At 58.4% G+C, this 27,646-nt stretch overlaps 3 protein-coding genes across 4 annotated transcripts; 2 read left to right on the forward strand and 1 right to left on the reverse strand.

Annotated features, from left to right (window-relative positions):
- Positions 1,733 to 15,415, forward strand: NXPH4 (neurexophilin 4). The gene is made up of 6 exons (XM_003355482.3): positions 1,733 to 1,949; positions 9,596 to 11,517; positions 11,972 to 12,067; positions 13,348 to 13,617; positions 14,233 to 14,481; positions 14,581 to 15,415. Exons 1-2 carry the CDS (start codon positions 1,890 to 1,892, stop codon positions 10,457 to 10,459), a joined length of 924 nt encoding a protein of 307 aa, XP_003355530.2. The 5' UTR covers positions 1,733 to 1,889; the 3' UTR covers positions 10,460 to 11,517; positions 11,972 to 12,067; positions 13,348 to 13,617; positions 14,233 to 14,481; positions 14,581 to 15,415.
- Positions 14,581 to 19,123, forward strand: SHMT2 (serine hydroxymethyltransferase 2). The gene is given in 12 exon segments (XM_021091827.1): positions 14,581 to 14,778; positions 16,018 to 16,097; positions 16,275 to 16,475; positions 16,756 to 16,837; positions 16,929 to 17,051; positions 17,179 to 17,318; positions 17,628 to 17,737; positions 17,740 to 17,792; positions 17,998 to 18,097; positions 18,180 to 18,335; positions 18,416 to 18,523; positions 18,636 to 19,123. Coding segments are annotated over 12 exon segments (1,449 nt in total). The 5' UTR covers positions 14,581 to 14,610; the 3' UTR covers positions 18,764 to 19,123.
- NDUFA4L2 (NADH dehydrogenase (ubiquinone) 1 alpha subcomplex, 4-like 2) lies at positions 19,283 to 27,219 on the reverse strand. Of its 2 annotated transcripts, XM_013997635.2 has the most exons (5): positions 21,798 to 27,219; positions 21,386 to 21,719; positions 20,959 to 21,047; positions 20,133 to 20,193; positions 19,283 to 20,015 (listed from the first exon to the last, which is right to left on the reverse strand). In XM_013997635.2, the coding sequence occupies exons 2-5, from the start codon at positions 21,440 to 21,442 to the stop codon at positions 19,959 to 19,961; spliced, it is 264 nt and encodes an 87-aa protein (XP_013853089.2). In that variant the 5' UTR covers positions 21,443 to 21,719; positions 21,798 to 27,219; the 3' UTR covers positions 19,283 to 19,958.

The raw sequence follows: 27,646 nt of genomic DNA on the forward strand, positions 1-27,646 counted from the left end.
TGGGGTGGGTCAGGACTCCAGAAGATCCAGACTCTTGATGAGCTTCTGTCCTGGGTCCCCTGTGTCTGAGTGTGCCCACCCACTACCACTTCAGCAACCCCTGTGCTCAGCGCCCAGACTCAGGATTCTGGATGGAGCCCTGAGGCCTTGAGCCTAGCCGTTCCTGCCCCTTCCTGCCTTCCTCTCTGCCCCACCTACACCAAGATTCCTGCCTACCGACTTCTGTCTATCTTTCTGGGTGTCTCTGTATCCACCTCATCTTCTCAGCATTCCTGATCCTTGTTTTTGTGTCTGTAACATCCCTCTATTTGTCTGTTTGTATGTGCCTGGGCTTGTCTCTTGGACTGCCAGTGCCAGCGACCACCTACATGTGTGTCCATCTCTGTGGATGCTTACCTCTCTGCCAAGGCAAGAAAGGTGGGGTTGGCTCTGAGTACCTGGCTGGGCATGCTTGTCTCTTGGTGCAAGTGTGCATTAGTCTCACACTGAGTGTGTCCATCTGCGTGAATCAGCTCTCTAGGCATGTGTGTGTGTGTGTGTGTGCACGTGTGTATGGATCCGGTCTCTATGTGACTGTGTTCCACTCCCCCTGAAGGCTCACCTCTATGGTGTGGCCTGCCCCTCTGAATGCACCTGCATGCATGCCTGGGGGTGTGTGTCGGTGTCTCCAGATACGCGGATATGCGTCTGTCTCTCTATCTCTTTGCTTGTCCCTATCTCTCGCTGTCTAAGTGTCGGTCATACCACAACCTCAGCCACAGCCTCAGTGCATAGCAACAGCTGACAGCTGAAGACTCCCCGGGCAGGAGAGAGAGACTAGGGGGAGGAGGGAGCCTATGAAGACACAGCCAAGAAGATAGGGACAGAGACGGGGACAGAGACAAGGACAGAGTCAGAGAAGGAAGGGGACAGGGATGGAGAGGAGCTGATGATGAAAGATGGGACACCAGGAGGAAAGGGATGGAGATTGCACCAAGGGGCCGGCGCTGAGGGGGACTTCCTGCCCAATGTCTCCCACGTAGGAATGCTCTGGGATGTGCCCGGAGTCAGCTGTCGGGGGCGAGGGGCAAAGGTGAACAGCCTGGTCTAGCGGAGGGGTCCTGAGACTGCGGAGGTGCCTCGAGGGCGGGGGTGGGGGCGGCGGGCGCCGTTTGTCAGCCCTATTGACAGACGTGATGGGGTTTCCGTCCGTGATCAATGATTCTCATCTCCGGGCCGAATGAGCCGCGGGGCGCCCATCCATCCCCGTCAGCGCTGCGCGCCGGCAGTCGCCCGAGGCCCCGCCCGCCCTCACCTTGGCCCCTGCCCTGCTCCTGCCCCGCTCCTGCCCCGGGACCCTCCTGGGCCCGAGCATCGAAAGGACTCGGGGCTCTGAGAGACCCTGGTCTTGTTGGGCCGCTGAGACTCGCCAGGCTCCTGCTTCGCCGTGCCCGGCTTCGGGGACACGGTGCTGGAGCCCCGAGCCCCACGCCAGGCCCTATTCCTCCGCGGTGCACAGACCCAGCCTCTCGGGTACACTGTTCCTGAGCCCCTCGATCCTCTCCTCTTCGCACCTGGGCGGGGGCGTGTCTGGGGCGTGTCGGGGTGAAAGTCACCTTCGGTGCCCCCAGCTGGGCGGGAGGGGGCGCGCGGGGCGCGGTCGGGATTGGAGCGCCGCGGAGCCCCGCCCCCCCGCCCGCCCGAGTCCGACCCAACTTTCTCCCCCGCCCGCGCCCCGCCCCCAGCGCGGCGCTCCGCTCCTCTCCCCGCTCAGTCCGCGGGCCGTGCCGCCTGCTCCCGCCGCTCCGGCAGCCACCCCGCGGCGCGCCCGCCGGGGTCCCCTTGCTCTCAGGTCTGGCTCCTGCCTGCCCGGGACCCGCCCCGCCCGCCCTGCCCGGCCGCTCGGGAAGATGCGGCTGCTGCTGCCGGAATGGCTCTTCTTGCTCTTTGGCCCGTGGCTCCTGAGGAAGGTAAGGGCAGCCCGGCGGTAGCTCGAGTGCGGGGGTCCAGGACACAGAGGTCCCGGCGTGCTAGGGGTTCTGCGCGCCCGCCCCGTCCCCCGCGCGGAGCATCCCAACTTTGCCCGGCGTGGGGAACGCGGACAGACAGACTCCCGATTCAGGACAGGCGCTCTCCCAGCTCAAGTTGGCTGAGGGTCGGGGAGGGTGCTAGGGTGGAGGCCCGGCTCGGATCGCGCTCCGGGAGCGGCGGGGGAGGGGACGAAGCTCGACCCGCGAGTGCGCCAGACAGAGCGGGAGTGCGAGACAGACAGACAAGCCAGCAGGGTGTCAGCCTTGCCGTCTTTCCGCGCCAACCTCGCTCGCCTTCCTCGCTGTCTGTCCTTCCACCTCTCCACCCCCACCTTCCCCTTTCAATCCTCTGCTCTTGTCACAATGCCAGGTGGGCACTGTGGTGTTGTTCTGAGCATACACGGGCCGAACACACGCGCGCACACACGGACTCACACAGATACCGCCGAACTTGGCTACAATCTCCCATCACATTTCCCGCGGAGACACCATCTCCCCTGCACAACCTCACAGACACACCCCTCTCTCGCGCCTGGCGGGAAGGGGGTGGGGGCTGTCTGGAAAGAGAGTCTTTCCTCCCGTCCTCTCCTCACCCCCTCCTCCCTAAGCTGCCTCTTTCCCTGAGGCTCCAAGGCGAAGACACAGAGGCTAAGGGGACCCAGACTTCATCTGCCTCCCTCCCGACTTGCAGGCTTCAACTCCTGTACACTGTGTGCTCATATGTGCTGCTGTGGAGTGTGTGGGTCAAAGCATGCACCTGTGTGTGCCTGTGACCGGGGCAGCCAGGCCTGTGTGTCTAGTGCTGGGGTCCAAGGTGTGGGTACACTGGTGAGGTGTGTGGTGGTGACTCAGAAGGGGTGAGTGCAAGTGCAACCATCTGTTTGTGCCCCACTGTGAGTCCCACAATGGGGGCCTGGGCCCTAGACCCTTGTCTTCTTCCACCAGGTCCCCTGCCCCTGACTTTCCTGTTTCCAACATCCCAACTGTGACCTACCCAGTTTTGAGGCAGACAGGTGGCTCCCTAAACCCCTACTCCCTGAACCCCCAGCCCCAGCGCCTGCAGAGTCTAGAAGGGGTGTAGTTCTCCCCCACACACACTTGGCCCCCCACCTGCTCAGCCAGATTGCACTCAGCAGCTCCAGCAGGGCAAGGGCTGCCCTAGGGAAGCTGGCGATGGAGCGCCCTGATTCTCCCAAAGCCTCTTGGTGACCTTGAGGGGCTGGAAGGTGGGCCAAAGAGCCCCCTCCACAAAAACTGCGTCCACTGGCAGGAGCTTCTTTTGGACCTGCTGCCCATAGAGCACTGCAGGAGGGGGTCTGTGCCCCACAACCCACCCAGGTGTGAAGGCCCAGGGGAGAGGAGGTGGGGATGGATGGTACGCCCCTGCCCCTCCTTTCTCATTCCTCCCCACCCTCCTCTCCACTCTCCCCATCAAATAAACTCCCCTGTGGACAGATCTGGTTTAATTTCCTTTGCCCCCTGAAGGGGAATGAAACATCTGGTGGAGACTTGAGGGAGAGTAAGCGTGAGGATGTGAATGATGGGGACCTATCTGAGTGTGCCAGACCTGCAGCTGTGGGCCTCCGCGTTGGCGTCCGTGGGGGAGAGGGTATCTGCCATTCGGTCCAGCTTGTGTGCATTTGAGCAGGTGTGTTTATGTGTCTGTACAGACTATGTGTGTGTGAATATGTGTAATTGTGTGGGAGAGCATGTGTCTGAGTACCTGTCTGTGCTTGTGTGCACACGTGAGTATGGTGTGTGCCATATGTGTACACCTTTCGGTGTGTCTCTGGTGCACATCTGTGTGTTGCGTTGCATGTGTTGTCTGTATGTGGGTCTCTGGAGCTTGTGAGTGGATATCTGCATTCCTGTCATTCTGAGCGCATTCGAGTGTGGATATGGGATTGTGAGCCTTAGGATGTGTTCGTGTATGTGTATCTGAGGGTGGCTTGTGTGTGCTCAGGGCTGTCTCAGTGCCAGAGCTGGCACTGGGTTGACACTGGGTAAAGAGGCTGGTGGGGGACAGTTTACAGAGAAACCCTAATCGTCCAGCGCTAACAACCCTGCCTTCTCCCATCCTGCTAACCTGCCCCTCATCCAGGAGCTCTCTCCTTCTTTGCACCAGCTCCCTGCCTGCTATGGGGCCTGGGGCTCCTGGCTTCCGTTGCCCCTGGGACTCTGGTCCAGGACTTCTTCAGGATCTTTCGGGATCTTTCTAACACCGTCTCTGACTCTTCTTCCCCACCCCTTGCCAAAGCAGCTGCCTACTGGGAGAAGCAGCAGGCGATCAATAGTCACTAATCACTAATCACTAATTACTAATTAGCTGGGGGAGGGCAGGGGCGGGGCCCTCTGGGGCCTTCCAGCTCTCTCCTGCCTCAGGGAAGGATTAGGCCAAATCGAGTCTCTCTGGGCTGGCTAGCCACCTCCTTGCCTCCCTATCCACCTCTAGCCCCCTAGCTAATCTCTGGCTGGGCCACTTAGACACGTGCAGGCTGGGCCAGGGCCCAGAGCTGTCTGCGGGGATTTGGGGGTAATCAGGGGCTGCAGCTGGGCCAAGGGCAACGGGCTGGCTGGACGAGGTGGGGGTGGGCGCGATATGATAGCTCCCTTGGCCAGATCCCGTGAGTATGGGAGGGGTACCTAATGGAAAGAATTTAGATGGTCTTGGGTTTGGGGGGGGGGTGGCGGCGGAGCTGGAGGTCCCGGACAGGGTGACTGGGGAAGAGAGGAAGTAACTGGGGGACAGAAACAAGGTAAAGAAGGGTCACTGGGGTCAGAGACAGAGTCATTGGAAAGGGGTGAAATATATGTTCAGAAAGACCAGGTAAATGGAGGGGGCATCAGGGGTCAGAGATGAAGACACTGAGGAGGAGGTGCGGAACTTGGGCCGAGCCCTAGAACTCCACATGGACGGGGTCCTGGGTGGGGGGACCGGGTAACCGAGAGAGGGCAGGGTCGGTCCTGGGGGATGGGTCCCAGGGCTCAAGGGTGGCTGGGTGCAGTGGGGTTTCGCGGGGCTTGGGGTGGGAACAAGCTGCGGGGCCGGGGATGGGAAGCAGGGAGCGCTGCCTTGAGCTCTGGAAATTGGCGAGTCTCCCCTTCTCCCTCGCCTACCCCTCCTCCACCTCCACCCCGCCCACTCCCCCTCCGGCTCCGGCTTCGGGAAATTACATCCCAGCTCCGCGGCTCCCACCCACCCCCCCACCGCGCCCCGGAGCCCGCGCCTTTATAGGCACATTTATTGCAATAATAAAGTGAGGCGCGGGGCGGGGGGCGGGGGTGGCCGTTCCCGGGGGGACCGCGCCGGCTCTAGGAAGCAGGGAAATAAAATAAAATAAAATAAAATCAAAATTCAGATAACGGTGAGCCTTGCGCTGCAGGCCACAAGCAGGGGGGCAGGCGGGACTGAGGGGGGAGGGGGCGCCCGGCCCAAGGGCAGAGCCCGCCCCACCAGCGGTCCCCGCCCCCTCACGCTATGGCTCTGGTAGGGTCTAGAAGGAGGTATCTTTGCCTCCACCTGCCTGGGTCCCTCCTGTAGCCTCATCGTGCCGGTCTTCTGCCTTTTCCTGACTTGTCTCCCATACCTGCCCTCAGCTCCAGTCTCTCTATCCCTGTCTCTCATCTCCTACCTTGTCCCCCATTTCCTGTTCCAATCCTCCATCCCCATCCCCCGGGCCTCTGCATCCCTCAGCATCCCTGTTTCTGCCCAATAATCATTTCCCATCCTCCATTTCTCTTCCCACCCTCATCTGGCTCCCATCCCCATCTCCCAGTCCCTATCCCACTCTCATTCTTGACTCTCCCCAGTACCCATCCACCATCCACCATCCCTGACCTCCCCCTCCCTATTTTAGTTCCCATCCTCTTCCGTTTTCTCATCTTCATTCTCCTGGCCCCTGGCCCATCTGCATCCCAGTCTCTGTCCAATGCCTGTCCACCATTTCTGATTTCCTCTTCATCTCGGTTCCCGTGCCCATCCTTCTTCCATCCCTATCTCTGCACCATATACCTGTCTGCTGAGTCCCCAGTCCCAGTCCCCCTCCATCTCTGTCCCAGTCCTCACCCCAGCCTGTCCTGTCCACCTCATTTCTATCCCTGGTTCTCAGCCAGATCCTGGCTATTCCACCCACCCTGACTGCGGTACCCCGGCCTCTTTCTAGGTGCAAGGGCTCAGTATGCTATTGCCTCCCCTTCCCCAAACCAGGCCTGGAACACCCCTCCATTCCCAACCTCAGGGCACCTTCCCCTCCCCGGTTGGTCAGAATCCCAAGCGGCCCCGCCTGACCCACACAGCAGGAGAGAAGCCACCGACAGGTCCGGAGGCCTGGGGGAGGTGCGCCCTGCAATGCGGCTGGGGGGGCCAACAGCCTGATCTTCCCCCCATTCCCAGCGGTTCCATCCCAAAAGACCCCCCCACCCCACCCCCAGTGGAGTTCAGCAGCAAAAGGCAGCCTCAACTCCCCTCCAATGCGTGGGCTTGCTGCCTTGGGGGCAAAGCACTCCTGGCTCAGCTCCCGCCCTGCTAGGGCCTGGAGGCGCCTGGTGAAGCGCACCCCCCACCCTCACCCCCCCACGTCTTCCTGCTGCCGCCACCGCACCTCCACCCCCCCAGCCGACAGCCAGGCTAGCCTCTCCCCTCCGCAAATGTCACTGCGCCCAATTAGCTTAATTAAACCGACTCTGGAGGGAAGGGGACCCCTCCTCGGACAACACCCTGCTCCCACTCTCATTCGTAGAGGGGGAGGGACAGCACCAGAGATTCTGGGCAAAGAGGGGCTCCCTTATCACCTTGTTTTCCCCTCCCTCCCACCCCCACCCACTGGGGGTGGAGACAGAAGATCTGAAGGGTAGAGGGAAAGAGACACAGAAAGACAAACAGAAACAAGGAGAAAACCAGCATCACAGAGAAAATTAGAGTGAGGAAGAGACAGAGACAAAAAGAGAGAGGGAGAGGGAGAGATGGAAAAACAGTGAGAGGGAGAGCGAGAGAGGGAGAGCAGGCGTGCGAGCAAGGAAGCCAGAGGGAGGATTTTATTTTATTTTATTCCATGTTCCCATTTCTCGGCTCGTTTCCTCGCAGACTCTGGCCCCTCCCTGACCGAGCTCCCCCGCCAAGGTCGCTTCGACTGCCCCCCCAACTCTTCCCTTTTATCTTGGCTGTCTCCAGCGGCAGTTGGGGGGTGCAGGTGCCCAAAGCCCAGGGATTTGCCAGGATCAGAGAAGCGCAGACAGCAATTTGTCTGGGATCAGAGGGGGGGCACCCGGCACCCCTCACCACCCAGCCAAACCTCCTTCCCTCTCCCAGCCCCTGCCTTGGAGGAGTTGCAAGACTGAAGCCATTCTTGAGTCTTGGGCTGAGTGCTGGACCTGGGGTGCGGCTGGGGTGTGCTGGGAGGGGGTGGCTCAGAGGGACTGATGGATGTCCCTAGAAGGAGCTAGTTGTTAGGCCCAGAGGGATGAGAAGATTAGGTGTCAGAGTTCAAATGACTCCCCCCAACCATTCTTCACCTTGCCCTGGAAGCTTCACACCCTCCACCCTCCCATGCCCTCTCTAGGGCTCAGGCCCTGCCCTCTCTAAGCCCACCTCCTGGGGCCTTGATCCTCCCTCCTGAGAGGCCCTTTCCTCGTCCCCTAGTGGCCTAGGACCCTTCCCCTCAGCCCTTCTCAGGCCCAGCCTCTGAGTGTTAGCTGCCAGCTCCAGCTTGTCTGTCTGAGTCAATCACTCTTGCCGCCCCCGCCCCCCTCACCTGAGCTGGGAGGAGAGATGGACGGGGGGAGGAATGAGGGGGGCAATAAATATGTATGATGAGCGGGTGGCGGCAGCATTAATAACTCGAGATCTCAGTGCTTCGGGGATGGGGACCTGGCAGTGGAGATTCTAGCCCAGCTGCTTGACTCTGCTGTTCCTGTCCCCCTGTGGACACATGGTATATGCAAACAGAGGGGGACCCCATACCACCTGGCCTCCTTACCTACCCAAAGCTCATCCTGCAGGCCAGCGTGGGGCTCCCCACTGGGGACCATTCATACACAACTCACACATAGGCATCCCCCAGGGGAACACAATGACACCACACTTGTTATATCATTGTGGACACACTGACAGACAACTTTGAGAAAGAGCTTGGTACATGGACAGAGGATGACAGGAGCTCACACAGGAAAATTGTCACCCTCAGAGAATCACACACAGCTACCCTCAGATATACAGCCAGCCCAGGTATACAACAACACCAGCCCCAGAGGCAACTACCACGAACCAAAATACAGTCTCACCTCAGATCAATACACACAGACAGAGCCAGCCCTGGCTCATCTACAACCCAGGCACTTATTCATAGCCACCACCGACTGATACAACAGACATTCAGCCACCAGAAGCAGGCAGACACACGTACGTGCACAGCCTCCTTGTACTGATACACAGGGGCATGTAAATACACACAGACAGGCACACACACACAGCCAGCACATACACAACACCATGCACAGCCACCCCAGGCTGACGCATACACAACCCATCATCATCGGTTGAGACTTGGGTGTGGGTGTGCACACACACATACACATAGTCATCACTCCAGGCAGAAAGACACACACATACAGGCTAACAGAAACCCAACCACCCCAGACTGATACGTGCAGTATGCACAGAACTCCCTCTCCCCAGTCCGAACCCACATGCAGTAAGGGCCACACTGAACCTCACGGCTAGCACAGTCTGACTGACACACTCTGACACGCACGGCTCCTCTCCCTCCCTCTCCACTCGCTGGAGCGGCATCTCCATATTTCTTCCGCTGCTCTCGCACGCGTCTCCTTCACTCCTGGCCACCCCCCCCGCAACCCCCGCCCCGGATAATTGATGGCCCGGGCCTGGCCCGGCCGCTCCAGCCTCTCGATCCATCTTGTACTCGCGCCCGCGCTGTCTCCCAGATCGGCTGCCACCTGAGACACACGCAGACGGGTGGGGGCAGGCGGGGGCCATCCTCTGGCCCCCTCCCAGCCCAGGGAAGGGCCACCAGGCAGCCTCCCCCACAGCAGGAGCGCTGGAGGCGGAGAGGGGTGCCCAGTAGCCCACAAGACTCAACCCAGGGCCCAGACTCTCCATTGCTCTCCTTAGCTCCATGGGTTCGGTCTGCCTTGCTTCTCCAGCAAGGGAGTAGAGGCTGAGACCCGAGTCGGAGGTCTCACTCTTTCTTGATACTGGACATTGGCAGTGGTCACCGCCTCCCTTGCCTGAGCCCAGCTTCTCCCTGGTCCATTGCTCCCAACCAAGCGTGAAGTCCTCAGCTCCACTCTCTATTCATAACCATGTTGGCTTTGGCCGTTTTGGCTTTCTCAGCCCTCAGTGGAGTTCTGTGAGAACACAAGGAATCTAAGCGTCATTTCCTAGATGTAGAAACTGAGACTGAGACCATACAGCTTGAAAGGGCTGCAGTCTCACTCCAGTGCTCAGTCCCTGAGGCACTGCCGCAGACAGCCGGATTCTATTTGGTCTCCTAGCGGCTGTGGATGGGGACCTGCGTGGCCTTGGTGGGGTGAGACAACCCCAGCGTCTCTTCCTCTTTCTTCGTCCACAGGCCGCCAGTGTCCAGCTACCAGAGTCCAGGAGGCCGCAGTACCTGGAACTTCGCCCTGCCGAGGCCGCAGGGGGCGCCCCTGGCCATCAGCTCCCGGCACCGCCGCGGTCCACCGATGGCCTGGGAACCGCCCGCGCCTGGAGCTGGGCCTGGCCGGCTAATCACACTGGGGTACTAGCCCGGGTGGGGACGGCAGGGGCGCCCGCGCAGCGCACCAAGAGAAAGCCGTCTATCAAAGCGGCCCGCGCCAAAAAGATCTTTGGCTGGGGAGACTTCTACTTCCGGGTGCACACTCTCAAGTTCTCCCTGCTGGTGACCGGTAAGATCGTGGACCATGTGAACGGTACCTTCAGCGTGTATTTCCGCCACAACTCGTCCAGCCTGGGCAATCTCAGCGTCAGTATCGTGCCGCCCTCCAAGCGTGTCGAGTTCGGGGGTGTCTGGCTTCCAGGGCCCGCCCCCCACCCTCTGCAGTCTACACTGGCCCTGGAGGGGGTGCTCCCTGGGCTGGGGCCCCCGCTGGGGATAACGGCCGCAGGGCCTGGGCTAGGCGGCACCCTCGGGGGCGCGCTGGCGGGTCCGCTTGGGGGCGCTCTGGGAGTACCCGGGGCCAAAGAGTCACGCGCTTTCAATTGCCACGTGGAGTATGAGAAGACAAACCGCGCGCGCAAGCATCGCCCGTGCCTGTACGACCCATCGCAGGTGTGCTTCACCGAGCATACGCAGAGCCAGGCCGCCTGGCTCTGTGCCAAGCCCTTCAAAGTCATCTGTATTTTCGTCTCCTTCCTCAGCTTTGACTACAAACTGGTGCAGAAGGTGTGCCCAGACTATAACTTCCAGAGCGAGCACCCTTACTTTGGATAGCGCGCCCCGCCCTCGCCAGGGTCTTGAACTTCCCGCGAAATCCCGGACTCCCTAAGTGGGACCCTTCCCAGTGCCCCGCAGCTCCTGTGGCCGCGTCCACCCCTTCCACTCTGGGACGGAGAGGAACAGCCCTCCTGGGGACTATCAGCCGGTATGGGTCCCCTTTTCCTCAAGGGGAGTGCCCACAGGGCTGGGTATAGCCCATGCCTACAGCCTGAAGTGGAGGAGCAAGAGCGCAGCCCTAGAATAGGCGGGGCTTGGAGGCGGTCCCAGCGTCCGCAATAGGTTCCTAATACGCCCCTGGCGCTGGGCTGGATACTCCCTTTGCCCGCGGCTTTAATAACGCCTGGCCTGGCATCCTCATCCCATACTGACTTCCTTATCCGCAGACGCTTGTCCTCCACCCTGTGCCCACGTAAAGACCGTAAAGGTCTAGAAACCTCGGGCTGTTCTATCCCCTTCTGCCTGCCATATGCCTGGCCCCCTTTCCCGCAAACTTCAGTAAGTAGAGCAGCGGATGCAGAACTCCTGGGCATAGACTAGGGCCCCAGCCCTCTGCCCACCTCTCTCTGGTCCCTGCTGTCCTGCTCCACCTTTCTGGCTGCTTCCTCTCTGTGATTTTTTTTTTTTTTTTCTACACCAAAACAGACGGGAAAGGGAACAAAATAAAGTGAAATCCAATACACATCTGTGTGAGACTTTTGTTGGGAAGGGTAATAGTGGTGCGGGTTTATGTTTGGCAGAGACCTGGCCAGGACCACCTCCCTTGGCGGCTCTGGGGACACTGAGGCAAATATTGTGGAAGCTAGCACGTCGGAGGTCATCCAAGGCCAGGTCAGATACAGAAGAGGGCGACGCCTGGGGTAGGAGCCCTGCTTGAGATGGGGATTTTCCTTCCAGAGCTGGGCTACGTGAATCTGCCGGAAATGGGATGGAGATTAGACCTGAAAGGGGACCACCTGCGGACTATTTGGGATTATTTGGGGGAGGAGATATAGGGCCTTGATTGGGATGGTAAAGCAGGGACGACGTAGGCAGAGCGCTGACAACCTGCTAAGGTCTGCGGGGCTGGGGGGAGGCGGCAGGTGTTGGGGGGGGAGGGGAAACCGTGTTTGCGGCATCTGGAGTCATCGATCTTCCTTTTCCTTCCTAATTTCGTGGGCGCTGAGTTTGCATACGGGTGGGGGAGGGAGGGAGGCCTGAGACTAGGGAGTGGGGGAAGGGACGGGCGCGAGTTTGGAGAGCCGGGCCGCTTCGCTGCTGCCTGCCGCCAGCAAACGCAAACAAGGCCCCCTTCAGCCAGCTGCCCACCCTCCCCACCCCCGCCGCCAGCTCCCTCCTGTAGACGCGGCTGCTAATTTTATCCGCCCCCAACCCTGGCCCGGGCGTTAATTGGCTGAGGCTTCATTAGCAGTTCTCAAGCTCAGCCGCTCCCCTCCCCTCGGGACCCCTGACGGGGGCGAGGGAGGAGGTACCGACAAGCTGAGGCACGGAACGACACCTCTTCTTCAGCCTTCCTTCGTCTTGAGTCCTGGGTCAAGGTATGACTAGGAGAGAGCGGTTCTCCAGAGGATTGCCCACTGGCTCCAGCGGGAAACTGAGTCAGAGGTGAGTCTCGCGCAGACATGCCTGGGAGTGAAAAGTCAGTAAAGGGAAAATAACTATGTGATGGACGGATGGATGAATGGATGGATGAATAAAAGGATCAAGTTAGCCCATCTGGGCCTCAGTTTCCTCATTTGAAAAGCAAAAATAAAATAGCGTGTTCTGGAGATTAAATGAGACTTTGCAAGTGAACACGCTTTGTGATGGCTTGTCCTCCCCCTCTTCCTCTGACTCACAAACCTGCCTCCTTCACTGTCATCCACTCCTCCCCCTTTCATTGGACATCTGCACATCTGGGAGCAGAGTGAGGTGCCCCTGCCTGTAATTGCACTTGTTGTTCTCCTCTTGATGTCCCAGGAGTCAGTGGTCTATTTTGATATCTCCAGAGCTATGGCATGCCTAGCATGGGGAAGGAGCTCAATATGTCTGCCGAATGAATGAATGTGTAATATTGCTATGTAAGGCAATGATTCTCAAAGTCACTGCTTATTAGAATCACTAAGGAGAGGTTTTGTTGTGTGTCAGCGTGAGTGGGCACCACTTTTTAAGATCTGTTGACTTAGAACCTCTGAGGAAAGGCTCCGCACTCATCTGTTTCTGTCAGTTTCCCAGCCAGTTCTCTGAAAATAACTCCCAGAGGGATAGATGAGTTCTCCTGCCCCCAAAGGATGAGTCCAGGTGAGGTCAGGCAAAAAGGAAGATCCCTTCCAGCTCCAAGGATCTATGGCCCCAGGATACAAAGAGAGGTCACTGATTGCTGGAGTATAAAGAGTGAACAGGTTACAAAATTCAACAAGTGCAAAGACAGGAGGGGGCAACTTATTCAGCTTCTGGATGTCTCAGGAAAGGAGGAGATGGCCGCAGAGGAGGCAGGTTTGAGTTTGAGGGGGGATGATCCATCCCAGAGCGTGTTTACAAACAAAGTCTTATTTAATCTCTGCCACATGTTATCTTATTATTGATTTACATGTGAGGAAACTGAGGCTCAAATAGGCTAATTTTCTAGTTAATCCCAGAGCTGGAACTTGAACTCAGGTCTCTCATCCTTCCAAACCAGGGTGCTTTCCAGTGCACCAGGGCTCTCTAGCTTGTGTAGGTGTCTTTGTATTTCAGAGAGAGCCTAATAATACTAGGTACACTCAGTGGACACCCAATAAATTGTTGCCGTCTCTCTCGAACAAGAGACAGAAAAACAAAACAAAAAAACAAACAAAAAAAAAACAACCCTGAAGAGCTTCAGGACAATGAGGAGATGGGGCGGCACTGGATCACTTTTCTTTCAGGCAAGAGGCTCTGACGCTGGAGCTGCAGACGGGTAATGAAACTGAAGAAGAGGGGAGAAAACTACAATTCCCGAAAGACCATAAGGGACTACATTACGCATGCGCAGACCCCGCCCTAACTCTGGCATCCTGGTAACTTCTCGCGCTTGCGCTCTCGGACTAGTCTGCTCCGGAACCCTTGTTCTCCTTCGCTAGAGTTGGTGCCGGGACCTCTTGCGACCCTCGTCTCGTGTTATGATGCTGCCCTTCCCTTTTCTTTGGGCGACTAGGGTAAGAATGGGGGCCCGGAGACTGCGTGATCAGTAGAAAGTAAGCTTCCCTCCTATCCTTGTTCCCAATCACAAACTTGATGTTCTCTTGGCTTTTAAATGCACGTGGTCTGGGTTCTTGGGGAGCAGAGAGCAGACGTGCAACTAGGGGGTCCCTGGGACGCTCCGTGGGAGCAGGGTGATTGGACCCCTTCCCCATTCCAGGAACCAGAGGCCCCAGGGCCTCGCGACCGCCCATTTGACGTGGCATTAGGGAGAACCGCGCCAGATGTCCCCGGGACCCGGTGCTGGCCAACGAGCAGGGTTCCTGGCTTGGACTGGCGAGCTGAGTCTTTCCTAACAGTTCTGGGTGTGCAGATGATGCAACTGGGATCCCATGCTTGCATCAGGGGTCCTACAGCTCTGTGGGTTGGAAGGAGGTGGAAAGAATGGGAAGTGCAAAAGACAAAATCATGGATTTTGGCTTCCCTGCCAGCTGTCTCCCCCAGCCCTCATATACACCTGATAAAGGTCTGCTCCTCCACCTCCATTGCTCCGGAAACCACCTGTACAGTCTGTTGCCGTAACCTTGCCAGCTTAGTGGTCTCCTCACTGACTGGGGTATCACTTTATAAAGGCTCTGCAGGAAGACTGCATTCCTGTGGGTGGGGACTGCCCCTGAGTTCCAGAGGCTTCTAGAGGAAGAACTTTGCCCTGAGGCTTTGCAGAGTGGCTCCTGAGCAGAGGTGGAGGGAGATTCTGAGGTGAAGTGAATGGACCGAATCAGAACCACACTTTGGACATTGATCTCTACCTTGGCTCTGGAACTGGCTTTTGAGAAGGTGGAGGTGGTGAGAGCTGGAACAGACAGACAGCTGGCTGCTGGGTATGGATGGCGCCTGAGAGCCTGATAATCATGGCCGAGGGCTGTTGACCGTTTTTTGTCTGGGCACTTTTTATTTGACCCTGGCTTTTCCTCCCCTAGCCTCTGTGGAGATGTGGTCAGCTGGTCAAGATGGCCATAAGGAGCCAGCACAGCGAGGCGGCCCAGACCCAGACTGGAGAAGCAACCAAGGGCTGGTCAGGCCAGGAGAGTCTATCAGACAGTGACCCTGAGATGTGGGAGCTGCTGCGGAGAGAGAAGGACAGGCAGTGTCGTGGCCTGGAGCTCATTGCCTCAGAGGTGGGGCCTGGGGAGAGGGGCCAGGGCTTGGGCCACCATGGATGCTGGAAGTAACAGATCATCTTCTTGCCATTTCTCCAGATCTCCCTTTCAGACTTAGGGCCTTCCTGCTGGGTATTGTCTCCCTCTGTTGCTAACCTCTGAAGTAAAGGCAGGGCCAATCTAGGTTATGGGATGGGGGCATTAGAAAGCTTCTAGAGTGGAGCTCCCACTGTGGTGCAGCAGGATTGGGGAGGTCTTGGAAACTCCTGGGATGCGGGTTCGAGTGACGGTCCAGCACAGTGGGTTAGGATCCAATGTTGCTGCAGCTGCGGCTTAGGTCTCGACTGTGGCTCTGATCCCTGGTCCTGGAGCTCCATATACCAGCGGCGTAGCCAAAAATGACTAAAAAAAGAGAAAGCTGGAGTTCTTATCGTGGCACAGCAGAAAGGAATCCGACTAGGAACCATGTGGTTTCGGGTTTGATCCCTGGCCTTACTCAATGGGTTAAACATCCGGCATTGTCGTGAGCTGTGGTATAAGTCGCAGGTGCGGCTCGGATCCTGAGTTGCTGTGGCTATGTGTAGGCCAGCAGCTGTAGCTCCTATTGAACCCCTAGCCTGGGAACCTCCATATGCCACAGGTGTGGGCCTAAAAAGAAAAAAAAAAAAGAGAGAGAGAAAGCTTCCAGAGCTTGAGTTCCTGTTCTGGCTCAGTGGTTACAGAACTGACTAGCCTCCATGAGGATGTGGGTTCAATTCCTGGCTTCACTCAGTGTGTTAAGGATCCAGTGTTGCCATGAGCTACAGAGAGGGTTGTAGACGCGTCTTGGACCCCGTATTGCTGTGGCTGTGGCGTAGTAGGCTGGCAGCCACAGCTGATTCAACTCCTAGCCTGGGAACTCCCATATGCTTCTTGTGAGACCCTAAAAAGAAAAACAAAACACAACAAAACCCTCCAGAGCCTTCTGGGGCTCCTACAGTTTAGTCTGGTCCCTCTTCCATCTCAAGAGGAACGAGAAGCCTGGAAGCACAGGTTCAAGGACACAGATGGCTTTACCGGGGACACCTATCACAGCAGCTGGGTTTCTGAGGATGTTGCTGTGATCCTACCCCAGGCCTGGCAAGGAACCCTAAATGAACAGAGATTTCTATAGAACCTGGCTCTTCCCTGCAGCCTGGGGCTTTGGCAGGATGGGGCTGTGGGGGTCCAGGGAAGGGGGCTCAGTACCTCCTGACATTGCCCCCTCCCCTACCCCAGAACTTCTGCAGCCGAGCTGCGCTGGAGGCCCTGGGGTCCTGTCTGAACAACAAGTACTCGGAGGGTTATCCTGGCAAGAGGTGAGGGCTGGGCACCAGAAGACTGGAGGACAGCCTCAGGGATGGTGCCCCCAGCGGGGGACACCTGCCTGTACCCTCCCAGTGTGTATAGAGGAGTGGCCTTCCCAGTCCTTTGCTGCTGGTCCAGGGGGATGGTGGAACCCTTTCTCTGTGCCCTGATAAACTCCTCCATTGCAGATACTATGGAGGAGCCGAGGTAGTGGATGAAATCGAGCTGCTGTGCCAGCGCCGGGCCTTGGAGGCCTTTGACCTGGATCCTGCTCAGTGGGGAGTCAATGTGCAGCCCTACTCGGGGTCCCCAGCCAATCTGGCTGCCTACACAGCCCTTCTGCAGCCTCACGACCGAATCATGGGGCTGGACCTGCCCGATGGGGGCCAGTGAGTGTGGATGGGGTGGTGATGGGCCTGTGGGAGAAGAGTAATTTATGGAGCACCTATCATGGGTTAAAAGCCAAAGAAAGAAACTGCAGGTTACAGTGGACGAGGATGTTAGGTCCCCAGGAACTGGTGCCCAGCACAGTAGACAGAGCAGTGAGGGTGGAGCCTGCTGGGAGCAGGGCTCCCTGGCCCCATGCCTTTCAAGCAGGTCAGGAACGGGATGGTTAAGTCTGGGAATTATTCTAGTCTGAACCTGCTGCTTCCTCTCCTCTCCGCCCAGTCTCACCCATGGCTACATGACCGATGTCAAGCGGATCTCAGCCACATCCATCTTCTTTGAGTCTATGCCCTATAAGCTGAATGTGAGTGAGCACTCTCGGGTGCAGGGAGGGTGCTGTGAGAAGTTGCCCTGCTTTCTTCTTAGGCCTTTAACCTTTTTGTCTGTCTGCGTAGCCCAAAACTGGCCTCATTGACTATGACCAGCTGGCACTCACTGCTCGGCTCTTCCGGCCGCGACTCATCATAGCTGGAACGAGTGCCTATGCACGCCTCATCGACTATGCCCGCATGAGAGAGGTTGGTGGAGGGCTGGGGTCCTGGCCCCTCCCTGGGGGGAGGCGGGGAGATTTTGGAGGAGGGGCGGCCTTGGGGGGGGCCTGTCTGGGCCCTCTCCAGACGGAGGTTTGTCTCTGTACCTGCCCAGGTGTGTGATGAGGTCAAGGCACACCTGCTGGCAGACATGGCCCACATTAGTGGCCTCGTGGCTGCCAAGGTGATCCCCTCACCTTTTGAGCATGCGGATGTTGTCACCACCACCACTCACAAGACCCTTCGAGGGGCCAGGTCAGGCTTCCCTGTCAGGCCTTGCCTCTCCCTGCCTTCATACCCCATTCTCTGGCACTGTTGGGCTAGATCTGAGGGGAATTCATTCCTACTGGAAGTTTCCTGTCTATGACAGTTTTCCTTCTCTTGGCCATGGTGGCAGTTCCTCAACAGGGGGTTTGAGGGTGGAGGCGAAGACTGCTTCCCTTGACCCCACAAGTGTGCTGGGCTCTGAGAGCCTGTAGGGGTGGGCCCCCAGCCTCCTCTGCTCTCCCTATCCCCTTGTCCTTTCTTTTCAGCTTAGTTTCTGACCACCTATGTCCTGCACAGGTCAGGACTCATCTTCTACCGGAAGGGTGTGCGGACTGTGGACCCCAAGACTGGCCGGGAGATCCCTTACACGTTTGAGGACCGAATCAACTTTGCTGTGTTCCCATCCCTGCAGGGGGCCCCCACAACCATGCCATCGCTGCAGTGGCTGTGGCCTTAAAGCAGGTTGGGAGCCTATGCCTACTCTGGTGGGGTGGAGGGGGACAGGGCCTGGCACCTCAGACCTGGTGCCTTGCTGACTGAAGTTGGAGCTTGATGGGAGGGAGGTGCTGGGATGGGTGGGGCGGGGAGGAAGTCACAACTCAGCTGGGGGGCAGAGGGGCAGAAGGGGCAGAGCTGAAGGTGACATTGTCGCCCATCTCATCTTCAGGCCTGCACCCCCATGTTCCGGGAGTACTCCCTGCAGGTTCTGAAGAACGCTCGGGCCATGGCTGATGCCCTGCTAGAGCGAGGCTACTCGCTGGTGTCTGGTGAGCCAGGGGATGGTTGAATCTCTGTCGCCTCAGGCAGAGGCCCAGGACTCACCACCTCCTGCATCCTGTCTCCCCTTAGGCGGCACTGACAACCACTTAGTGCTGGTAGACCTGCGGCCCAAGGGCCTGGATGGAGCTCGAGTTGAGCGGGTGCTAGAACTTGTGTCCATCACGGCCAACAAGAACACCTGTCCTGGAGATCGAAGTGCCATCACTCCTGGGGGCCTGCGGCTGGGTGAGACCTGGCCTTCCAGGAGGGAAGGGTGACTGCTAGGTAGGCTCGGGCTGGGCTGATCCTCTCTGCCTCTCTCCCAGGGACCCCAGCCTTGACGTCACGCCAGTTCCGTGAGGATGACTTCCGAAAAGTTGTGGCCTTTATAGACGAAGGCGTCAGCATCGGCTTGGAGGTGAAGAGCAAGACCAGTGAGTGGGCCAGACCTCCCCTGCCCCCAGCCAGCTGCCATGCCCAACCCCAGCTGATCTAATGGTCTTCTCCGGGGCTCTAACCACGTTTTTCCCCCTCACCCATCTCTAGCTAAACTCCAGGATTTCAAATCCTTCCTGCTCAAAGACCCAGAAACGTGCCGTCGGCTGGCTGACCTCAGGCAACGGGTGGAGCAGTTTGCCAGGGCCTTCCCCATGCCTGGCTTTGAGGAACACTGAAGGCACCTGAGAAATGAGCCCCACAGAGTGACATTCATTCCTCCTCCCCCTACCTGGATAAGGGTGGGGGTTTTACTGCTTATCTTCCAATTTTTTGCTGGAGGAGGGGAAGGCCTCCCACCTCGGGAAAGGGCCAAGTGTAGTTCTCTGTCCCAGAATCTGTAGCTGAGAAGCTTTCTTCTTGTAACAAGACTTAGAAGGAAAAGGCTGGGAAGCTTTCTGCCCTAACCTCTCCCACTATTTCAGTGTTACAGACTCCCTGCCCTTTCTTGGGGAGGGGGGAGTCCCCCTTCGTGAGCCAGAGGAAGGGGTGGGTATACCACCTCCTTTCTGTTTTTATCTAATAAAATGTTAACCTACCCTGAGCTTCTGTTACTGTGGGAGGGGTACCCTGGGCCAGGGGGTGATTTCCTCGCTCCCCTCCCACCACCACCACCACCAGGACCCCCCGGGGCTGCAGCCTCCTCTCTCTGTCTCTGATCAGAGCCGACACCAGACGTGATTAGCAGGCGCAGCAAATTCAATTTGTTAAATGAAATTGTATTTTGCCCACGGCTGCTTCTGTTTGATCCCGGGGGACAGAGGGGAGCAGGGGAGGGGTGGGGAAGGCAGAGAGAAGCCCAGGTGTGTGGCGGGAGCGGGGGCTGGTGGGGGGACACTGGCATGGGAGGCAGTGGGCTGGGGCACTGGGAGGAGGGAGCCGTACCTTCCTGGGTGTCTCATCCCAAGCTGGCGGGGCTGTCAACAACCAGCAAGCCAGGGCAGCACCGCCCCTGGGCTGGCACCCAGAGCCTGGGCTAATGTGGGGCCTGCCACGTCATTTGGCACTCAGGCCCCCACTTGCTCGCGGCTCTCACGTAGGCCACGCTCAACACGTAGCATGTACCACACCCTGTGAGGCCCGGGTAGCGGGGACTGGCTGGCATGGGACTTTTGGGTCGACTAGGCTGCTGCCTGCCCTCCGAACTCCCCCTCCCCCTCCTGAGACTCAGCTGAGGGTCAGAGGCCCTTCCGGTGCTGGGAACAGGGGAAGAGGAGGGGGGTGGAGCTACTCCCCTCCTCGTGGGAACCCGGCCTGTGTAAGCAGAGGTTGGACAGGGTGGCTGGAGTGGCGCTCTGGGGTTGGGAGTGGGGAGTGGAAGAAATGAGTAGACTGGCTGGTGGTGGTTTACATCGACTTGCACTGCAGCCAGGCTTAGAAGTCTGGCCGGTCCTTCTTCAGCTTCTTATAGTCAGTGGAAACTGCAAGGAACTATGGGAGAGAAAGGGGGAATTGCACTCAAAGCCCCAGGCCGCCCTTTGCTGGGCCGGGATTAGGAGATGAGTGATGAGTGGATGGAGGTGCAACCCTAAAGCCACCTGGAGGTACCTTGTATTGGTCGTTGGGGCTCAGGCGGTTCCAGGGCTCTGGGTTGTTCTTTCTGTCCCAGCTGCAGAGAGGGAGGGAGAGGGTTAGGGTTTCCTCTTTGGGAGCTAGGACTCTGGAGCCTGAGGGGACATAAGGGTCTGTGCGTCCCCCCTACCCCCTTCCTCCCAGGGGTGGGGCCCATTAGCAGGCACTGACAAGACAAGAAGGCTGTCACCATTGTCAGGCGTGGGGCCAGATGACAGACTCGACAACCCAGCCCAGGGACTCCTGCCTGCTCCGTGCCACCCTAGGTTAGCCCTGCAGAGCAGAGAGGTGGGAATCTGAAATCCTGAGGCACTGGGGTTTCAGTGATGCCAGACAATGCCCTGGGTGCTCCTGCCTGTGCACTGGAGGGCCCTCCATCTCGCTGCCGGCGCCTTTAGCGGGGCTTGGGGTCTCCTGCTGCCCTGACCCCAAAGGCGTCCCCAGCAGCTCATGGGGCCACCCCCCCCCCAACGCTTGGGCGACAAGAGAGGTACCCTAAGGCCACCAGCAGCCGACTGATCGGCGTCGCCATGGCAACAAGGCCGGGGATCCGTGGAGTTCCAAAGCGGGGCCAGTCTCGACTCACTGAGGAGCAAACGATCAGTCGGGCGGCCCGAGGGGAAGCCGGGCCCTGCCAGGTCAGGAGTGAGCTCCAGTCCCAAGATGCCACTTGTGGCCTGGGGACCCCTGCCAGAATCACTCATTCCCACCGTTCCTGAGAGGCCTGTGTGTTGCTATCCCATCTTAACCCCCATCCCCACCCCCCCAGGACCTCACTGCAAGGTCCAAGCCCGGCCTTTACCAGACGTCGGGGCTGCGTAGGGCGAGTCGCAGCAAGTAGAGCGCAGCGCTGCCCATGCCCAGGCCAATGAAGCCAATCATCGGGATGAGCTGCAGGAAGACAGAGGCAACTTTCAGGGGCAGCTCCCTCCCAATCGCCCTGTGAAAGCTTTTCTGCTGGGGCTGGCGCTCCTGCTCCCTCCCTTTTGGGAGAGGGGACTTGCAACCTCCCACATCACATTTCCTGCCACAGCCTCCCTCATCCAGTCTGTCTGAGGTGGATTCAAGAGACACAGGGCATATTGCAGAGGTGGACTGAGGGGCACGTTGAAGAGAGAATAGGACATAGGGGCAACTGGGCAAGAGGCAGGATACTGGGAGATTTGGGGGCCGCTGGGGCAGCCAGAGAGTTAGAAGGTAGAATCATGGCTCCTGGGACAAAAACTCACCCCGGGATGTCTCTTGATCTGCCGATAGAAGCGGGCTCCAAGGGTCGTTCCTGCCATTTCTCCTCTCCAGTGTCTGGTCCTCTCCAGCTCTCCAGAGGCCCTGCTCCCTTTTTCCTCCGGGGTCCCGCCCTACTCTGGGGAGGGGTCAGCCCAGCCCAGCTTTGCCCAACCCAGCAGCTTCATCATACTTACCACGCCCCCCACCTCTACCGCAGTTCCAGGCTTCTCCAGGAGGAGAATTATTTGGGAGCTGAGGGATTTCTGCTCATCCACTCTCCACTCCAGGGGGTTGAACCCTGGCCCATGGGACACCATTATCCTTTGGGCTTTGGACCTGTCCAAGGGAGAGGCCTCTCAGACTCTGACTCAGGGACAAATTTAGGGGCATCCAAAAGTGGGAGAAGGGACTCACCATGGGACAATCTGCAGACAGACCTCCAACAAAGTGCAGGTGTGGGTGTGGCATGTTCACAGGTCGGACCAGAAGGGGCCAGGGATGAGTGACGGCATCTGTAATGCTTCCCTGACATCCTTTGAGCCTCCCAGGAAGCAAGTCTTAGGGGCCCTGGTTCTGTCTCCCTCAACCGTATACTAGGGAAAGGAGGGGAACAGAGGTGCCAACAGCACTAAAGCTGCTCAGCCTCTCTAGTCCTGGATGATTTCTCCCAGTTGTGTTGTTGTTAGCTTTTAAAAGTGTTTGGCGGCCAGGAGAACTGGGCATTATTCTAAACCTGGCTCAGGAAAGAATAAGTCAGTTGGCCAAGTTTGGGGACTTGAGAGACTTTCTGCCTACCTCGGGTAGCCATCCAAGGAGGTCACTTGATGCCTGTGGCTGAGATGGAGAGAAAGAGAATGGAGTGAAGGAAATAGGAAAAGATAGAGAAGATGTTGAAAGAGGAAAGAGAACAAGACACAGAGTGACTGCCTCCCTTTGCTGGACAACTTGGGTGTATGCTAGGTTGTCAGCGTAAGAAAGTACACTGCCACCATCTTTGGGGACCTGGGGCCCTAGGGATCCAGCAGCTGTGCCCTAACCACCTCTCACTAACCTCCACCTCCACCTTCACACTCACTCTCTCTCACACACACACACACACACACCCTGCCACTGCCCTGGCAGCCCATCCTATAGAGCAGAGTCTCCCACTTCTCAAACAGAGCCCCAGGCAGGGGCAAGCGGTGCACCCATTGCTGGGCCCTCAGAGTACAGGGAAGGAGGGGTCCCTTCCTGGGGGCCCTCTTCCTTTCCTTTTCTCTGATACCTCCCCGCCTCCTGAGCTGACAAGCATGGCTGTAATTAGGCTGCGGGGTCCTGAGCTCTCCGAGCTCTCCGCCTCCCTCCGGCGGATAATGAGATAAAGTGTCAGAGACACAGTGAGAACAAAGAGACAGAGACTCAGTGCTTACGTGTATAGGGGGCGGGGGACGGGGACTGATGGGATGTCAGAACCTGGAGCCAAGCAGAGCCCGGCCCTCCCTGAGCAACTGCACCTCAGGGCCGGGTCAGGGACTGGGGTGTCCTGTCACTTATGTCCCCTAGCCCTCCAGTCTCTGGGACTAAAAATCAGTCTTGAGGGGCTGCACAGCTGGGCTGCAAGCTGGCTCTTGAGGCACAGCTGGGGTGTCAGGATGCCAACGGGAAGTCTGGCCCTTTTGCTTCTTGGGCTCTTGCTATCCTTCTGGTGCCCTTTCCTGTGAGTTCCAGGGACCTGGGCCTAGGGCATTCCAGACCCCTCCGCCCCACTTCTTTTCTAGAGCCTGCCTTGGGCCTCCACCCCTGCTTTTCTACTTTCTTATACATTATTGCTTCTGCTCTTGCCTCTCCAGGGCTCCCTGACCCCCTCACTTGCTTCTGGAACATGTCTCTGACCCCCTTGACTGTGACCCTATTTCTAAACGCCCTCCCATCTCTGGATAGTGGTCTCTGGGGCACAGAACTCCTTGGGTTCCAGATTCCATTTCTTCCCACCTCCCTACACTTTCCCATGAGAAGGACTCAGGCCACGCTGATCAAGCCGGCAGAAGTCATTAGCTGCGGATTAGGCGTGGCCTGGGGCGGGCTGGGGGTCCCGCTGGGAATCGTACTCTGAACCGAAACAGCATAGGGCACTAATCCTCAGTCTGAGAGCTGAACGTCAAAAGCAGCTGGACTCGAGCAGAGGAGCTTGCCGCGGGGCCGCTGGGCGGCGGGGGGCCGCGGGCGCCCCCTGGGGGCAGAGCTACTCTCAAGCACTTAGGGGCGATGCCTCCAGCGCCCCCTATCGGGAAGCGCCGGCCCCGCGCCCTGCGGCTTTTGCAAAGGTAAGTTAGCTCCAGGAGCGCGGGACCCGCCCGCCTGCCGCTCCAGCCACTCCCCTCGCCAAGGCAGTGGGTTCCAAAGCCTCCACTCTACTGAAGTGAGGTGGGGCAGAGTGGAGGGAAGGAGAGGGGACGCGGAAGCTCCCACTTCTCCAGCTATGAGCATCCCAGGTTCAAGCGGGTTCCTGTCTCCGGCTGTGAGGCCCCAGACGCAGTGGGGCTCGGTCTCCGCTCTGAGACTGCTCTCTGCCCTCTGACTCTGCCTGCCCCTGCCTCTGACTGCCTTTTTTACTGCCTCTTCTTCAGGCCCTGTTTATCACTGTATCTTTGTGTCTTTATCTCTGTGTCTCTCTGTTCTTTCTCATTTTGTCTGTCTCTCCCTCTGCAGCTCTCTTTATCTGGCTTTGTCTCCCTAAGTATGTTTCTCTGTGCCTCCTTGCATTTGTCTCTCCTTACCTCTACCTCTCTCTACCTCGCTGAGTCTCTCTTTACAAACGCCTCTGTCACTGTCTTTATCTCTGGCTCCCCCCTCCCATTCCCTGGTTCTATTCCAATTCTCTGGCTTACTGTCCCTGGGGGTCTGCAGCAGTCCAACAGGACAGCCTTGGGGACATCTCAGGGCACAGCCTAGAGTCCCCTCCCCGTCACCTCCACATGCCCATCACCTTGGCGCGGCCTCTGTCTTCCCCCTGCAGCAGTGGGGCGCGGAGGGGGCACCCGGGAGGGAAGACACAGTGCCCAGAATCTGCTCGGGAGCCCCAGGGCCCCTGACCCCCTCTGCAGCTATTAAGGGCGCCGGGTCCCGAGGCTCCGAGATGATCAAGATTGCATCAGCCAGACAGTTTTGGAGCTGAGAGCCGCGCAGCGAGCGAACCAGCGAGACAAAGACGCCCGCGCCATCTGTTTATGCAAAGCGCTCTCCGCTTGGGACCCCGGCGTCCCCGCGCCTGGCCCGGTTCGGGGCACAGGGTCATGAGTCCGCTACTGCTGGGCGCTCCCGCCGCGCTGTGCCCCCCCTCCCTACTTCCTAGCACCCAGAGGGGCCGCAGGGCCAGGAGAACGGAGGAGGGCGGGGTGGGGGGGTGTTGATGTGATTGGAGCGGACGCGGCTGTTTCTTCAATAATGGATGGAGATGATGCGGACGGCGGAGCCAAGCCCGCCCGGAGAGGAGAGAGGAATAGAAATGGGGAGAGGAAGGGGTGGGGGCGGGAGACTCACCCTGGCGAGCGCGCATTTGTGAGAGCGCGTGTATACACACACACCACACACACACCACACACACACACGAGCGTGCGTGCGTCACACTGTCATTCAAATACATGCCGCCGCGCGGCTCACACCCAGGCACACACCCACGCACTGTCACCGAGACACACACCTGCAGGCAGAGACGCCAGAGCAACACACACTCACCAGAGGCTTTTCCTGATTCTTACACATACACAGTCTTGCAGGAAGAGGCACACGGAAATGCCCACACTCGGGGCACACAGAGGGGTGAAGAATGCACAGACACGTAAACACATCAAAGCACATATGTACATCTGACACCCAGGGACTAAGACAGAAAAACAAAAATCTTAGAGGTTGGGGGTGGGGGCAGAATGGGGACAAGATACATACATACTTACTGGCACAGACATACACCAACACACACACCGCACTTGGGATTCTGACAGATACACCTTACACATTCAGGGCACAGGCATAGACACAGACACACACACACACTACACACAAAGGGCATAGACACCCATAATCAGCAGAGACCTCCCTCCTACCCTTGCACATTCAGAGGATTGCACACATATGCTGGAGAAGAGTGGCAGAAAGAACTCTGGGATCCTGAAGCAGGCCTTGTTAATCTAGCCATATAATGAGGTCCTGATGATAGGAGAAGCCTGGGGCTGTGGATACTACAAATTTCCTTCCTTGGCCCCCAGGGCTGGTGGTGTGTACCTTGGGCCACTCTGGCCACAGCGGACCCTGCCAGCCTCAACCTGGGTAGCTGGGGAAGAGGTGGGAGAGCCGTAGATATTGGCAGTTGCACAGGGAGACTCCCAGAATCCCCAACACAGCTAGAAGGCAGGTTCACCCCTGGTGCTGCCCAATCTTCTGACTCTAAGGAAGGAGCACTTTCTTTGCTAAGAGCCCAGTAGGCACTGGGGGAAGGATATGATGCAGGTTGCATCCTGGACCCTAGTAATCTGGCCCCTCCTTCAGACTGTTTTCAATTCAGTCAGCTCTTTGGCCCAGACTTATGACCTTTGCAGCATGAGGCAGCATCATCCATCACCCAGGCGGCTGCTGGCAGGAGTAGGGGGCGTTGGGGGCTCACACGGGGTGGCTGTCCCTCCTGCCTCCCTCTCTGGAGACCTGCTCTCTGCTGGTGGGCCAGGACTCAACCAGACAGCAAGTATTGGGGGGAACGTGTGACCCAGGGGCTCATTCTCTTACTGGGCCTCGTGTCCCACACCTGGCACCCCAGTACCCGTCCTTCGATCTCAGCACAGCCAGCCTCTGCGCTCCTCCCGCCCTCCTTCTCTCGGGCCCTTTGCTTAATTTCCTATTAACTGCTGATAAATCCAATTAAACCGCCGCTCTAATTAGGGACAGCTGCCGGCTCCGCAAGGCGGGGGAGGAGGGTGCCCCCCGAGTGTAGGGGGAGAGAACAACCGCTCTGCTTCCCGGTACCCCCACACTAGCATCACCGCCCAATGAGCCAGTAAATTGGTTTTGCTTCAGCATTGTCGGGGGGGGCCTCTCGAGGATCTTGGGGGGGCTCTGGTTTAGAGTCCCTCAGACCGCTTGATGAAGAGTTGCGAGTGGAGCCCTACGTCCCTACCCCTGCTCCATTGGTAGAAGGCGGATCCTGAGGAGAGAGGGGGGCAAAAGCTTTGATTTGTGTGCGGTGGTGGGGTGGGCCTGTGATCTGCTCCTATTCCAGACCAAGTGTGATTCAAAGGGGGCTGCCTGAGTCTTCCATTATGACCCTGTCGCTGTCCCTAGACGTCTGGGACAGTCAAGGGCAAAGAGAACAGGAAACCTAACCAGGTTCTGAGACAAGTCTTCTTATGTGCTTCCCTACCCCCAACACACCTCAGCCTTCTGGAAGGAAGGGGGGCTCGCCCGTCCCGGGCCCTCCTCTTCCCCAGCCCAGCTGAGCCTCTGCCCTCCCCCCCGCCAGCAGCAGATGGTGCCCGGGCTCCCGCTGCCAACCTTGCTAGGCGGTGCCAACCTCAGGCCTGGCAGACAACCGGCGGAAGAGGAGAGGATCTCCTGGCTGCCCAAGCTGACCCTCCCCCACCCGCCATCGAGCTCAAGACCCTCCGCCAGCCCCACTCCAGCGGCCACCTCAGGATGCCTCTCACTGTTTTGCTCCCAGGTCCCTAAACTCCTCGTCTCCTTCAGCTCCCTTTCCCACACCTTCCCGCTGCCGGCCACCTGCTACCCTGACCGGGGCCTGTACATTTGCATATTTACATATGCAAATAATAACATTTGCATACGGCGCGCCACAGGGGGGGCTCCGCTTGAGCCGGTTAGCTGTCTGCCCCGCGCCCTCTCACTCGGTACCTGTCGCAAAGGGCTGGGGCTGGGGGCCGCGTAGGAGGGGTTAGACCCCCGGCCTCGCTCGCTCAGTTCCCGGAGGACAAGAGGAAGTGTTGCCATGGAGACGGCACGCACCCCACCCCCTCCCAGGCCCAGGGTCTCTGGCTTGGTGTCTCCAGTTCTCGCTTCTCCCCCCGCCCCTCCCGTCCCTCGCACTCCAACCGAGATCTTGTATCGCCCCCTGGCGGCCCAGCTCGGAACTGCGCCAGGTTCGGAAATGAAAGGGGCTGCCAGAGGCTTAAATCGCTCGTTAAGAGTAGGGGGGCACCTACCTTGCTACAGGATCCTGCTCCTCGCGGCTCAGAAGCAGTGACACCAGTCCGGCACCGTTTTCTTCACTGACCGAGGCC

The sequence above is a fragment of the Sus scrofa genome, chromosome 5 (assembly GCF_000003025.6).
Source record: "Sus scrofa isolate TJ Tabasco breed Duroc chromosome 5, Sscrofa11.1, whole genome shotgun sequence".
Lineage (NCBI taxonomy): Eukaryota > Metazoa > Chordata > Mammalia > Artiodactyla > Suidae > Sus > Sus scrofa.

Excerpts from the sequence above, each read along its gene's own strand:
- NXPH4 (XM_003355482.3), top strand. The coding sequence starts at position 1,890 with ATGCGGCTGCTGCTGCCGGAATGGCTCTTCTTGCTCTTTGGCCCGTGG. Across the intron at positions 1,950-9,595 it reads GCCCGTGGCTCCTGAGGAAG|GCCGCCAGTGTCCAGCTACC; the intron begins GTAAGGGCAGCC and ends CTTCGTCCACAG.
- NDUFA4L2 (XM_013997635.2), bottom strand. The coding sequence starts at position 21,442 with ATGGCAGGAACGACCCTTGGAGCCCGCTTCTATCGGCAGATCAAGAGA. Across the intron at positions 20,194-20,958 it reads CTACGCAGCCCCGACGTCTG|CTGGGACAGAAAGAACAACC; the intron begins GTAAAGGCCGGG and ends CCCTCTCTGCAG. Across the intron at positions 20,016-20,132 it reads GCCCCAACGACCAATACAAG|TTCCTTGCAGTTTCCACTGA; the intron begins GTACCTCCAGGT and ends TCTCTCCCATAG.